The sequence below is a fragment of the Mastigoproctus giganteus genome, chromosome 5 (assembly GCF_048544385.1).
Source record: "Mastigoproctus giganteus isolate SK-2022 chromosome 5, ASM4854438v1, whole genome shotgun sequence".
NCBI classification, from domain to species: Eukaryota; Metazoa; Arthropoda; class Arachnida; order Uropygi; family Thelyphonidae; genus Mastigoproctus; species Mastigoproctus giganteus.
In genome coordinates this window covers 177,469,018-177,484,971 of record NC_143579.1, presented here as the reverse complement: position 1 = coordinate 177,484,971, position 15,954 = coordinate 177,469,018, and the positions used below count along the sequence as shown (strand labels likewise).

The window sequence follows — 15,954 nt, the reverse complement described above, 5'->3', positions numbered from 1 at the left end:
GGTGTTATAAATTTTATTGTGTGCTGGAAAATCATAACTGCTATTACAAATTACTGGTGTACTTTAAGGTCAAATTAATTCAAAAAGAACAACTGAAAATAAATATTTTATTCACAATTTATATATAATTAAAGTTGAACCAAACTAAAATGTGCATTTTTATCTGCCCTATGGTAATGTCAATATCTTCAGCATAAATATCACACAAAAAAAAAAAAAAAAAAAACTACATACTAAAAATGATCCCTGACTTGGTTAAAAAGAAAAAAAAAGGAAAGAAGTTAAAATCTTAATAAGATTTACCTGCTCTCCCGACTTTTCCTTCACTCCTACACTACTAATGCTTTCTGGTGTCATGGCAGGACTGTGCAAAACCCCTTGATCGTGAGATTCTGTTTTTGTACAGTCATTATCCTTCACAAGAGGAGGATGAGGAGACAATGTAGGCATGGCAGGATCAGATGAATTTAGATGGCTATTAGTACTGTCCTGAAGAATACTGGCAGAATGTGGAGAACCAACTGATGATGGATGGGTGAATGATGTGTGTAACTGAGGCAGTCCACTAGGAGTTGTTGCTCTTAATCCAGAGGAACCAAAAGGCTTATAGACACAACTGCCAGTTACAGAACTTTGCTTTAAGGCTGCTGAAGACTGTGGTAAACCAAATGCTGAAATTTGTGTTGCTTCACATTCTACTGATAATAATGATGCTTCTGAATTTGGGTTTCGTTTATGAAAGGGTACTGAGGCTTTAAGCTTTGGCTGAGATTTATCAAATTTTTCCATCTTGCGGGATGAACTATTGGCAGTTGAATTTACTGCTCCACTAGATACGTTATTATTGCACAAGTTTCCAGAAAGAGTAGTATTTGTTGTAAGAACACTATTGTGGGACCCGACCGGAGAATTTAGGCTGGACTTGAGCAAAGATGATGCATTAGAATGAAGCTTCATTCTACACCTACAGGTAAAGAACAAAAATATAAATTTTTACTCGAACACAGGATTTATCACTATTAGAAGAACACAAAATAAAAAACAAAGAAAAGCACAGTCCATGTTCCTTATAACCTGTCAGTGGTGGTAAATCATCTGACAGAACCCTCAAAAAATCATTTTGGGAAAATCTGAAATCTCTCAAGATGATTTCAGATTTTCTCTGAAGTGATTTTTTATGATTTCATACAAAAATTGAGCACAAGAATCTGGCTGGTGACCTGTCACAACCTATGCAATTATTTGCCTTTTTGTCAAAACAGGAATAAAGCACTTCACCAGGCATTAGAATATCTGTTTATTTACAATTGGAAATTACATAAAAATGAGAATCAGATCTTTAATGGTATATTCTTACTACTTCATTAGTGACTGCTGTTATTTTTACTTCACTGTTACATAGATCACAAAGCTGAAGTGCATTATTCCTCTTTTGACAAATTTTATATTACCTACTCACCATGCAACTCAAGCAACATCTATTTGGGTTTTTGCTTGAAGAATAGTGTGATACCAGGCAAGTACCATTGCTGTCCACATTGACCATACAGCAAATGTAACTGAAAAAGTCTGCCAAAATTGGAAAAAAAAAAAAAAAAAAAAAAAAAAGGAAGGAAAATGCCACAAATCAGTGAAATGGCATTTTTCTTTGCAGGTTTAGAGTTTCCAGAAATTAAAACTCCAGAGAGCCAGCAAGATGATGTCTTGTAGACTGGCAAGAGCTGTTATAAACCGAAATAAAAATGAAAATACACGAAAAAGAATAGATGTAGTGTTTCTATAACTTCCAAATCCAGAAAAATAAATAACAGGTGAAATTTTCAGTCTATGTTATTCTTCCATTTCAGTTGTTTTAAGTTAATTTGTGCTCTTATTTCATTTGTTATTTTCAATATATTCTAAATTAAATATCCCTTGGTTCTTCTTCCCTAAAATTATTTTCATTTTTAATACAGGAATACCTCACATAGTGTGGTTTCGAACAGTGCAGGTTTCGCTATAGCAAGGTTCACAAATTGAAAAAAAAAAAAAAAAATTAACTGTGTTACGCACCAATACATGTGATATGTATATATGTATGTATTATAATGCCAGCATGTAGGCCAATGTATTATGGATTCAAGGCAATTCTGACTGTTGTCGAAACTCCCATTATATATGGACTCTGCTAGTGTTCATACATTAGTAAACACTCTAGATTCCAAGCAGTGAGGTCATTGATTGTGCGTAAGCTGTACAAATATTTTTTGCTGTGTATTTTTATTAAAGATTATTTTTTAAAAATGTTACACCTTTATATGCAAATATGAGTGGAAAGAAGAAATGTAATGGCGCCGAGAGTTCTTCTAGAGCCAAACATCGAACGAGGTATGAAAGTAAGGCAGGCGAGTTGCAAAATGACATTTGATGTTATAAAGAGATGTATGCAGATAAAAAGAAGAAAAAAAAACTGTGCAAACTAACCTGATCAGTTATTTTTCAAAATAAAAATACAGAACATACTTCACTTATATTCTTTCGGTATGTACATACTGAAATAAAATTCATTTCTACTGTACTTACTAGTATTTGTCATTTTTATCATTTTAGTTTCTTTTTTTACAAGAACTTTTGCAACTCGACCAATATAATCAAATTGTCGGAATGCATTACATTAAAATACATACTAATAATACCTCGATCAGCGTGGTTTTGCCTAGTGCGGTATTGTTTTGGCATGAATCAACCGCACTATGCAAGATATTCCTATACATTGTAATTATGGAATAACTGTTATTGTTTTAAGTGTGAAAGGTTTCTATTTTTTTATTATTTTTTTTTCATGGTTTTGAGCCTGCAATGGTCAGGGCCAGATCTGATCAATTCTCACTTTTCTGGGGTGAGAGGTGGTTGTTGTTGTTTTGGGTTTTATTGGCACATCAGCGACTGAGGCTATAATCTGCCAAAACCAGGTCATATAAAAGAGCAGATTAATATTTCAATGACCTCATATGTTATTTCACTACATCAAGATGAATAGAAATAAAACTATGTAAAAAATTTATAAAACAGTAACTTTTAAATACATGTAAAAATATTTAAATATTTTACATAACTAAAAACAGCTGATAAATTGACAGTATCGGATGAAATGGCTAAAAGTAGTAAAACATAAACAATGTTCATGCCTATAAAGCAGACACAGATAAAATATGATTATGGTTAAAAAGGTGTCATACTGCACACACACACACATACGAGAGTCATCTGCCCTCAGCAAGAATGAATAAGATGACTGTGTCCTATGTGGAGGTGAGCAAAAACAACTTCCTCTTTGCAGTTCCTGCACAGACTTAACTACCACAGCCTAATTAGGCTTTATCTGATAGCTTCTTTGTAACTTGCCCATGCCAAGATTGTTGCCACTGGGAGAGTAATATTTTGCATATTAATTGCCTGTAGTCTGTATAGAGGACTAACAGGTTACAGCTGTTCTGTGGTTGCGGTGACTTGGCTGCAGCATTGGCCAGTTCATTACTCTTAGTCCCAGCGTGCCTTGAGATCCAGCGTCAAAGGAACACTCAAAAAAGAAAATGTAATATCTGCTGGACCTGAGTCAGTAATGGATGAGGATTATATCTGATCCCTGATAAAGCCTGTAGTATACTTAAAGAGCCTGTATACACTATACACCTTTGGCATTTGTGCATTTTAATGTGGTCCAAGGCTAATTCAAGAGCATACAACTCTGCTGAGTATATGCTGCATTTGTAAGGTATCTTCTCAGATATAATGTTATTTGTGAAGATGGCGGCAGACCCAACAGATAACTCTGACCTTGAGCCATCAGTGAAGACAGAGTATTAGCTCGGTGGGCTGCATTGCATTGTTGGTAGAGAGAGTATGGAGTAGTCATTTTTCCCCACTTGTTAACAGAGCAATTGTATGCTGGTGTTTGAGCATGCCAGAGTGGAATTGGTTGCCTTGTTGATAGGGCAACATCATCTACAGTTATGCACTTTCTTAAGCTCTCTGAGTAGCTCTTGAAACTAATACCAAAGGGATGGCTGGCAGTCTCATTGGTATTATAAAGATTTTCCCATCATGGCTCAAAAACGAATGTCCACGTGGGACATTCAGGCAGGGATTTTAGTTTGAAAGCGTCCTGTAGAGACAACTGTTTCCTATGAAACAATAACAATGGCTCATATGCTTTGACATAGAGACTTTGGACTGGAGATGTTTGAAATGCTCCAGTGGCAATACAAATCACCTGATGGTGGATGGCGTCCAACCATCAGAGTACACTGAGTCTAGCAGAAGCGTACACCTGAGATCCATAGTCTAACTTAGATCGCAAGAGTGCATGATAAAGATGCAATAAAATGCATCAGTCAGTACCCCAAGAGTTATACGAGATTGAACGTAGGCTATTCAAGCCTCTCATGCACTTTGTGCACAGTTGATGGATGTGCTGTAGAAAGGTCAACTTTCTATCAAATACGAGCCCCAAAAATCTAGCCTTGGATATTACTGGTACAGCATTTTGTCCTAGTCTCAGTTCAGGATGAAGATTCTGCTTGGGGAAAAAGTTTAAAGAAATGGTCTTTTGTGGGGGGGGGGGAACCCGAAGCCATTATTCATTGCCCATGAACTCAGGTCAATAGCATGTTGCAAGACTGAGAGAATATGCTAAAATCTTCAACATAAGTTTATAGTTGGAGGAAGTTCTTCCGTGATGAAATTCACTTTGATGGCAAAAAGCGTACCACTTAAAACCAATCCTTGAGGTACCCCTCTTGGCGAAAAGGCTGAGAGAGGGTAGATCCTACATGAAGTTGGAAGAAATGATGGGATAAAAAGTTTTTGATAAAAACTGGAAGATGGCCCCTAAAGTCAATGCTATAAAATTCTTTTAAAATTCCAAATCTTCAAGTCATGTCATACCCTTTTTTCCATATCGAAGAACACAGACACCAGGTTGTTCTCATTTTAAAAAGGCATCTCAAATGGATGTTTCAAGCCTAATTAAATGGTCTAAAGTGGACCTATTCCTTCAGAAGCCATGCTGCACTCTGGAAAGGAGTGCAGCATGGCCCATTTATCTCCAAATACCACATAAGGCAGACACTGACCAATTCTCTCCAGTTTGCACAGACAGCTAGTCAGGGTGATAGATGGTAGGTTGTTGGGATTTTTGGATTTTTTCCTGGCAAGCATTATTGCCTTATGCCAGGAATCCGGAAATTGCTCTTCTAGAAAGATCCTATTGTATAGAAAGAGAAAATAGTCCATGGATTTAGCTAACAGGTGTTTGTTCATTTCATAATGGATGAGTTCTGCTCCAGCAACACTTGTCTTGGTAACAGTTAGAGTTGATTTTAACTCTTCTATATGAAGGGAAAATTATAAGGATGAAAACCAATTAAAACCACTTAAAATCAATCCTTGAGGTACTACTCTTGGCAAAAAGGCTGAGAGAGGGTAGATCCTACACAAAGTTGGAAGAAATTATGGCATAAAAAGTTTTTGATAAAAACTGGGAGATGGCCTCTAAAGTCAATGCTATAAAAGTCTGTTAAAATTCCAAATCTTCAAGTCGTGTCATACAATTTTTTCCATATCGAAGAACACCGACACCAGGTGTTCTCATTTTAAAAAGACATCTCAAATGGATGTTTCATGCCTAATTAAATGGTCTAAAGTGGACCTATTCGTGTCATACACTTTTTTCCATATCGAAGAACACGGACACCAAGTGTTCTCATTTTAAAAAGGCATCTCAAATGGATGTTTCAAGCCTAATTAAATGGTCTAAAGTGGACCTATTCCTTCAGAAGCCATGCTGCACTCTGGAAAGGAGCTCATTTATCTCCAAATACCACATAAGGCAGACACTGACCAATTCTCTCCACTTTGCACAGACAGCTAGTCAGAATGATAGTGGTAGGTTGTTGGGATTTTTGGATTTTTTCCTGGCTTAGGAAAGGCAAGCATTATTGCCTTATGCCAGGAATCCGGAAATTGCTCTTCTAGAAAGATCCTATTGTACAGAAAGAGCAAATAGTCCATGGATTTAGCTAAAAGGTGTTTGTTCATTTCATAATTGATGAGTTCTGCTCCAGCAACACTTGTCTTGGTAACAGAGTTGATTTTAACTCTTCTATATGAAGGGCCAATTATAAGGACAAAGAGCTCTTACATTTGAAGTTAATAAGCTGCTTTTTGCATTTGTCTTTCAAGACCAGGAACTCTGGGGAGTAAGATGTTGAACAGATGGTAGCAAAAGTCTCCCCAAGAGCACTAGCTATTGCAGTTAGGTCTGCAATAATGCATCCAATACATTCCAAGACCGATGAAGGGTGCGATGTATATTTCCCCTTCGTTTTCCAGATTTTGTCCCAAACAACTCTGGTGTTGGTTGACCTGATAGTAGTGGATTTAAATCAAGGATGTAATAGTGGATTTACGATTCCTTTTGGCTCTGACGGCAAATATAGCATGCTTTTGCATGTGTGCATTTGAAGGCTAAGAAATTGTCCATGGTAGGTTATTGTCAGAATACACACCAAGCTTTGTTTTGTTGCTGTGATACACAATAGCTTTTTTGACTGTATATTCAGCATTCCACCAAGGTTTTGGAAATGGTGGAAATTGGGCATATGTTTTTGGAATTGCAATTGCAGCTGCATTAACAATGTTTTCTGTGACCTATGCCACTGCATCATTGATAGGCTCCTGATTGACTGACTGTACTGATGTTAAAGTCTGCCAGATGATGAAAGGCATTCCATCCAGCCTGATCAATCTTCCATTGCAGTAACCTAAAAGGTGGAACAGCCTCCTGTGGAGTAGGCTGGTTATCGTGGGGAAGTGATCACTTCCATAGAAGTTCTTCTGTACCTGCCAAGTGAGTGAAGGAAGGAGAGAGGGAAGTATATAGACAGATTAACAGCAGAGAATGTAGAGGTAAGCATGTGGAAAAAGATGCTAGGTCCCGCATTTAGAAAGGAAAGGTCATTGCTCTATGACATGTCCCCTTCCATTAACATCAGCACTACCCCACAGGGTGTTATGTCCATTAAAGCACAAGGGTGGACAGCTGCACAATGAGCATCAAGGTCTTTCTGGGAGATGTCAGCCTCAGGTAGCAAATAAACTGAACAGACTGTTAGTAAAAACCCTATTGTAAGGTGAACTGCTACTGCTTCTACGTTGGGTTGAAATGGGGGGGGGGTGCTATCTTTGTTTTCCACAAGGATAGCAACACCTCCATGAGCAGGTCCATCCCTAGTTCTGTTCTTACAAACAAGAACGACAGTAGTATTATGGAAGAAGGGGTTTTCGTTTGCCTTCAAGTATGTCTCCTGTAAGAAAAAGCAAATTGGCTCATGCTTTTGCAGGAATCCACAATAGTTCCATTGTAAGATTTTAGCCATTATTTTGGCTTGGTGGGTCGATTAGGGAGTTTCCGAATTGCTGAGAGCTTACTTTTATCATTCTTTTATTTATTTCTTTTGGGGAAGTATGGATGCTGTCCATTTCCTCCTGCAGAGAGTTCCAAGACTGAATCATCTGGTACCTTCTTCTACTCAACCTCCATATTTTCTTGGGCACTAGGGGGATATTCCAGGCTTCTAATTCTTTTTTACTTCAGGTTTCTTATTCAATACTTTTTTTTACTGGAGGAGCATTAGGAGGTACTAATATGGGAATGGCAGCTGACTGATCTTTCTGTGCGTGCTTTTCTGAGCTTAAGAGATGGGAGTGAATGTCTCTTTTTGTGGTATAGTCATTTCTGTTTCGGTTCCAATGGAAAATCTCTCTGCTACCTTATGGGCGTAGGTCGGTTTGTTTATATTTATACATTTCACCACTTTTCTTGTTTTCTCATAAGATATGTTTAGCTCTGCCTTAAGTCGTTGAATTTTTTTCTTCTTCTTTCCCCCTCTGGCATGCTCATGAGTAAGCTGGGGGTTCTCCTTGGCAGTTAATGGAGGTGGGTTTTGGAACCGAACATGATGTTGTTCTGTGGTCCTTTGCTGCACATTGAGCATGCAGGGGCTCCACAACATGCCATTTGCTAGTGTCCATATTTCTGGCACTTAAAGCACCTCAGAGGATTTAGAACATATGGATGCATCAGACAATTAATTTAGCCAGCTTTGATAATCAGATCAAGAGTATTACTCCCCTGATTACCCCTTGGACATGTTGCTGCTGTAGAAAACAATCCTCCAAGAAATCTACAAAAGTCTTGCTAGTGTACCGATGACCAACCCATAAGTTCCAATCAATATCTGCAAAGTTAAAATCCTCCACTACAAGACATTCTGATTTACTGGCCCACTATTTCTTTGCACAATTGTTCGTTGTACTCATTAGAGTCATTAGGCCTATAACACACTCCTACTCTCAATTTTGATCTCCCAGTGCTTATGTCACACCAAACTGACTCAACATTGCATTGTCCACACGTCACCTGGATGCACTTCCTTAGATTTTATGTGTTTCTTAACTAACAGCATAACCATTCCTCCTTTCCCACCCTGTCTATCCTTTCTGTACCCATTGTACTCCCCAAATTCCAACTCCACATTCCTTATATCTGTGTGACACCATGTCACTGATATACCAACAATATCTGCTTTGATGTCTTTATGATCACTTCAATCATCAAATTTGGTGTACATGCAAGCATACATGCACCTGTTCTTACTCTTAGTTACCCTAACAGCCCATGTATTTACTTGTTCTATGATGACTCTCAGCATATACAGGGTGTCTCTAAAATATTGGTACAAACGTTTAGGGGAGGTAGGTAACATCTAAAGGAATGTGAATCGCAGAGGAACCCATAACCGGAAATGTCACGGGGAAAGTAGTAGCAGAGGCAAAAGAAGCAGAAATGACACAAGATAGTAATTAGTGGCAAACATTTATTTGACATAATATTAACAATGGAGTTCGAGATGGATGCATTTCATGATGTTACAACAGATGCTCGAAGCTTCCACCATGAGACGCAATGCATGTGTGACACCGACGCAGCATGGACTGACGGACATGGTTGAACACACCTGGAGTTTCTTTGACAGTAGCAGCAGTGCAGACGAGTCTCGCCATGAGATCCATTTCCGTCTCCACAGGCGATTCATACGCAATAGATTTGAGGGCCCCCCACAGAAATAAATCAAGGCTCGATAAATCAGGTGAGCGTGGGGGCCAGGCAATGGTGTCCACCACAGGCAATCCATCGCCGCCCAAAACGCCCGTTCAAATGGTCACGAACACACCTTCCATAATGGACAGGCGCCCCATCATGTTGAAACCAAATGTTGCATCTCACATTTGCTGGAACATCGTCAAGTAACCCTGGTAGAACTTGTTGAAGAAAGATCTGATATTTAGCGGAGTTCATGCGGGATGTTAACAGGTATGGGCCGACTAAGCAGTCACCGACAATACCTGCCCACACATGAGCATTGTGCTGATTGAATAAGCCTTCCTGAGTGAAATAAGCCTCATCTGTGAACAAAACATAGGCTGGAAAATTCAAGTCGAACACTTTCTTGGAGAAACCACTGCGCAAAAGCCACACGTGCAGGATGATCTTGGGGGAGCAGTAACTGAACCCTTTGGAGATGAAAAGGGTGTAAGGAATCATGGTGCCAGACACGCCGTACACTGCAACGGCACGTGTGCTGGTAGCAGGATTATTCTGGATGGCATTCAACACACTTTCTTCCATGGCGGGAGTTCGCGTCGAACGTGGTCTGCCCATGTGTCATTTAGAGGCCTGTTACCTCTAAATGACCCATAATCGCACAAATTTTGATGCACACAAGCAAACAAACGGTGGTCCGGTACATGTCTGTCTGGGAAGCGCTCTCCATAAATTCGTTGAGTGGCTCATCCATTGCCCTCTGCTAATCCATACACTAGGTGTATGTCTGCCAGCTCACAGTTTGTATATCGATGCATGCTCTTCGTGCGGCGACTACTGCTTGAATGAGTAAACCAGAAATTTTCCCTCTCGCAAACTGATGAATAGAGCCGTGTACCGACTTAGGGTGACGTTTCCGGTTATGGGTTCCTATGCGATTCACATTCCTTTAGATGTTACCTACCTCCCCTAAACGTTTGTACCAATATTTTTGAGACACCCTGTATTTTTAAATGTTCAAAAAGCATGGAGTTGCAAGCCCATTATTTTTAATGGAGTATTTTAACTCCAGCTATAACACAGATTCCAACAATCAACCACCTGCTGACTGAAGGCAAATTCCACACATCTATCCCACAATCATTTTTCTTCAGCTTGAATTTATGAACCATCATGTGTATAGGCTCAGACAGAGAAAGAATGCCATCACTATTAGCTTACTCAATCCATTCAAAGCCTTAAACACCACAATCTTCCTTGTTGTCTAACCTCTAGTTAGGAACTGCAGCCTTTCTTGGTAAATCCTTTTGTTCCCTTCACCAGTCTGGTTGCCTTTCTCTGGCCCATATACAGTACTGAAGATGTGGGCCTTACCACAGCCTTAAACACGGCCATGGTTAGGGTGCATAATCACCTCCTTATACCTGCTAGCAAAATTTCTGTATATCATTGACAAAACTCCATAAGCTGTCCTAGCAGCCTGTCTACACTGCTCAGAGGACTGCACAATTATCCCTAGGTCTTTTTCAGTTTTCATTTCCCCGAGTGTAGTACTACACAGTTGGTATGTTAGTCTGGGATCGCTTCTACCCACAAGCATACCTTGCATTTATCAGTGTTCAACTTCAGCTGCCAGTTCTCAGTCTATCAGAAACCAATAAAGTGAAATATTTAAAAAGCTTATATTATCGGTATTTTTGCTCACAATCTTAGTGTTTTTAATAACTTTTATATTAACTTAGGTCATGTATACATATACTGTATATACAGAGCTGTAGTGAGGGTAGGGCAATCGGTGCACGTGCCCAGGGCACAACCCAAATAGGAATTTTATTATACACTATTTTATGGATAACTGAAAAAAAATTTGTTGTCTGTGAAGTTGCAAGTCTGAGAATTTGCAATTGCTTACCATTTAATACAAACTATAATACAAACTAAAAATATTCATCTGCTATTAGGAAGCAACTGATGATGTACGCACCGTCAATATTGAACAAGACTGAAAGAAAAAGAAACTGCTTTAAAAGTCCTAAGAATATTAATATAAAAGTTATTTTTAAAAAAAATACTTTATAAAAATTCTTACTACTGTAGTTTTTAACTCTGTTCACTTATACCCATAGTCATTATGCAAAGAAAGCCTGCAGAGAAAGCTCTAGGTTGTAAGACTACCAAAAGGAAGTACGTGTCTCTAAACATTAAGGATAAGGTGGAGTTACCAGAACATCTGGACAAAGGTGCATCAGTCAAGTTTTTGTGTGATGAGTATGGTATTGGTTCATCTACCATCTCTATGATTTGATGAAACAGAAAGAAAAATGTTAAAATTTTATGGCGATAGTGATTTACCCGTGTTAATGGAACTCAGGAAGACATTACACCAGACAAAGAATGTAGAAATAGACAAAGTGTTAATGGAATGGATCTGACAGTGCCAAAGCGAAAAATACCCTCTCAATTGTTATCATGGTCCAGGAAAAACTTTTCCATGAGCAGTTAGGCATAACAACACCCTGTGAATATACATCAGGCTGGTATGCAAAATTTAAGAAACGTAATGGTCTTCGTATCTTGGCAGTGTGTGGTGAAAAAAAAGCATCAGTTGATTATGATGCTGCAGAGGCATATTTGGGCAAGTTTGCAAAATTAATCGATGATAACAAGTTTACTGCAGAGCAGGTGTATAATGCCGATGAGGTTTCTTTATATCGGAAGTATATTCCTAGAAAAACTGTTGTTGCACCCGAGAAATCAGCACCCAGTGGGTTTAAAGACTAAAAAGAAAGGATAACAGTTTTAGGTTGTGCAAATGCTACAGGGTCACATTAAATGAAACACTGCTTGTTATTGGTAAAAGCAAAAATCCAAGAGCTTTCAAAGGAGTAAGTGTCTTTCCAGTTATTTACAAGGCAAACAAATGAGCACGGATCACCAAACCAATCTTCCTTGAGTGGTTTGAAAACCATTTTGTACCAGAGGCTAAAGTACATTGTACATCTGCAGGGCTTCCCTGTGACAGCAAGATAATGTTAATTCTTGATCATTGTGCGGCACATTCCACGTGCAGTTTCTTATCAAAGATAACTGTTTGTCACATATCTGCCACCTAACTGTACATCCTTGATCCAGTCAACGGATACTCAGGTCATTCAAGGCAATCTATAAGAATGAATTCATGCAGAGAATGCTCACAGAATGCAACAAGGGTGTTGGAATAAGGATATTTCAAAAAGATTTTAATATCAAGGATGCAATCTGGATTGCTGCAAACGCCTGGGACAGGGTTGATGAAGACACTTTAAAACATGGTTGGCATAAAATATGGAAAGAATCAGTCTTTGATGATGATCATGAACAAGAACATGATTTTATTGGACTTAGGGTGTCGAGAGAGAAGAAAATTGTTGATGACTTGATGAATTTTGCTAAAGGTTTGTCATGTCCTGAGGCCCAGCTGTTGGATTTAAAACATGGTCAGCATAATTTATGGAAAGAATCAGTCTTTGATGATGATCATGAACAAGAGCATGATTACATTGGACTTAGGGTGTCAAGAGAGAAGAAAATGTTGATGACTTGATGAATTTTGCTAAAGGTTTGTCATGTCCTGAGGCCCAGCTATTGGATTATGATGCAGTGGAAGAGTGCCTTGATATTGATGATGCTCCAATTACCCTCAGAGTAACACAGTGAAATCTGCGACATGGTAATGAATGAAAATGAAGATGATGAGGATGATGATACTGTTGAAGAAAAATTAAAAATTGGTAATGGAAGAACTGATTTGTAGAATGGAACGGAGTTTTCCTACAGAGCATCACACAATGTCTCTTTAAAAAATTCAAGAATTGCTTATAAAAGAAAGATTAAATTCAAGAATTGCTTATAAAAGAAAGACTAAAATATATAAAACGACTTAGTTTAAAGGATATATTTCAGAAACTGGCTTCCAAGGTAAACTTTACAGGCACATGTACAGCATCTATGTATGAATCCCAGCCTTCAGCTTCTGTTGTGTCTATCCAATCACTATATCTTCCCAAAACTGTCAAGATATTTCATCTGATGATGCCATGTAATTGATATGAATCAACTCAGCTCAATAAATAGTCACATTTTATTTTCTTGCATTTCTTCTTGTGTTTTTTGTGCATTTTAGACCTGACTACCTAAATTCCAGAAAAAACCACTATCTGGCAATCCTCAGGGATTGCTGGATAGGGGACTGTTCTCTTCTTAGAGGCCCAGTTGTCTGCAGCTTTTTTATAATCAAAGTCTGTTGGATCTGGACCTTCTAGTGAAATCAACATCAGATTATTTAGTGTGGAAAATCCTCTTTCACATTCAGCTGTGCTTACAGGTATAGCCAATAGAGAGCTAGTTTTGCTAAATTTGAGAAAGATTCTTTGAGCTCATGTGTTGTTGAAAATTTAAGCATTATTTATTTCATCTCTAGATTTTTGTATGACTATCCTTGAAACTGCCCATTCTAGTTACTATTTTCATAGTTTAAAATTGCAGGACTTCCATTTTTAGAATAATGCTCAAAAAGAATCTCAGAAGTCTGATTTTGATCATGGCTTTCTGGATTGAAAACTCTTGAAAAACAGGAAATGACTGGCATATCTGTAAATCTTGCTTCTAGGTGGGTAATAACTGTGTCAATGTATTTATCATAGATTATAGTCTTAAAAGCGATAGCATTAGCATCTGAACAATCAATACGAAGGTCAGAATATTCACCTGCAAGATGTAGATGGAGATTTTTAAAATGATTAGCAGGGGTGTCCTTCGCTTCCAATAATGCTTAGTTTTGTGGCTTCTAACATTGGGCCTATTTCTGTTAAATTAATACCTTGCCATCGCCAAACTTGAGATAATTTAGACATTGAGGTAGCAAATCTGAAATCATCACGTGAAGCTACAAAATTGTATGTTCTCATATATCTGCTTAAACCTTCAGCTGTGATGTCATTTCATTCGGTGGCTTCTCTTTCGAGTGCAGCAATGACACTCAGCAAGGATTCTCTTAAAGATTGTACAGCAACAGACAGCCACCTAGTGTCACTAGCTATTTTAAGATTAATCTGAGGAATGTTCAGTATATTTTGGATTTTAGTTAAACCAGCTATCCTAACAGATGAATTTTGGAAGAAGAAAAACAGTTGTCATAAGATATCGTTAAATTTTACCAAATAAGGGACCTCAGCAGCCGCTTGGGCACTAGCAAGAGCCAGGTGGTGATTTATACAATGGTAGTTGACCATGAGTCCATCTGTTTCATCTTTTAGTAGTTTTGATACTCCTTTGTGCTTCCCAATCACGAATAGCACACACTTCTTGATTAGACTGGGGTTTGAGCCCGTGCCCACCAAACACGGAGGATGTGGAAAGGTCAGGGAAAAACCACCGCATATCCACGGAGCAATATGGCCTTAGTTGTTAATGCTCCTAAAAACCAAATAACAAACAAACAAACAACCTAATCACGACTGTTGCTCCAACAGATCCTAGTCCTACAAAGTTAGAAGTTTTCAACCCTATACTGCCAAGTGTTGCAATAATTTTGTTAGTTATATTTCAACCTTGCCATCCATGATATTACAAGTTGATATGACTAATGCTAATCTCTTTTTTAAGTTAACAAACATATTTAATGTATATAATAAGCTGCTTCAAAACTGAGATGTCTATTGTTTTATCACATAGAACACTGAAATAATCTGCCGAATGCACATTTTTCAGTATTTCACATCTAATTTATGAAACTAAAATGTCAAGCAATTCTTGCATTATTCTTTCAAAGTGTAATGTGCATTCTTTCCAATATTAAGATGGATTAAGTATGTACAACCCATAACCTTACAATGCTCAAGAAATTTTTCGTACAATGTAGTGCTGAGTAGTTCATTTTTAGCCAACGAATACATAGATCTTAAAGCTCCCACAAAAGAATCTCTCTGTAAGTTATTCAAAACTGAAATTGGTTGTTCAATTTGTCCTAACTAAGATTCTTCAAGTAGATGTTTTTGAATTATATCTGACCAGGAATCAGTGTGTAACTTGCTTTGTTAATGGTCAATTAAACTTTATTTTTGAAGTCTTTTGCATGGTATAGTCACCCAAGTCACTTCCTTGTTTGGGGGTCATCTCTTTCCGTATTTCATACATGCAGAACACATCATTCCATCATCTTTTACCACTAACCAATTAAATGTTTGAAACCATTCACTGTTTACACCTGATAAGCAGTATTTAAAAGCGCATTTTTCATTTGAAACAAGACTGTGTTTCACAAGATAGAGCAGCCTTCGCAATGTCCTTGTTGGAAATTTCCGGCTGTTGTTGTTTTCGTAATTTCATTTTTCTTAAAGAAACCTAAGAGTGCTGTTTTCTGATTTAACTTTTTACTCATTATGGGTTCTTATTTTATTTTATTTCATTGCAATATATATTATTATATTTGTGCACCTGTATGGAGACCAAGACAAACAACACATCTAACAGTTCACAGAATTTAACATGGTGTACTAGCTCTTGCAGAATTATAATACTCAGCTTGCCATAGAGATATGTTAGCTGGCAGTGGGGAATCCACCAGAAAAAGGTGGGGTGCTCAGGTAGGTTACATACCGAAAAGCTGGTTCTACCAATATTTCGGCATCCAATCACAAATCCAGCTGGACTTGGTGCCCGTTCCTGTCACATTGATCTCGATCGCATGGTATGTTCGAATCGCTTAAATTTTAGCCAGGCAGTGCACCCATTTGATAGGTCCTGGGGAGAACACTGTGAACCTTGGGGAA

General features: G+C 38.1%; 1 protein-coding gene across 1 annotated transcript in view; it reads right to left on the bottom strand.

Moving 5' to 3' along the window:
* LOC150085870 (mediator of RNA polymerase II transcription subunit 13-like) overlaps positions 1-15,954 on the bottom strand; it is a 554,522-nt gene that overhangs the window by 387,638 nt on the left and 150,930 nt on the right. The window contains exon 8 of the mRNA XM_090374721.1: positions 304-964. Within this exon, the coding sequence (XP_090230847.1) occupies positions 304-964 (661 nt within the window). The remainder of the gene's footprint in view (positions 1-303; positions 965-15,954) is intronic.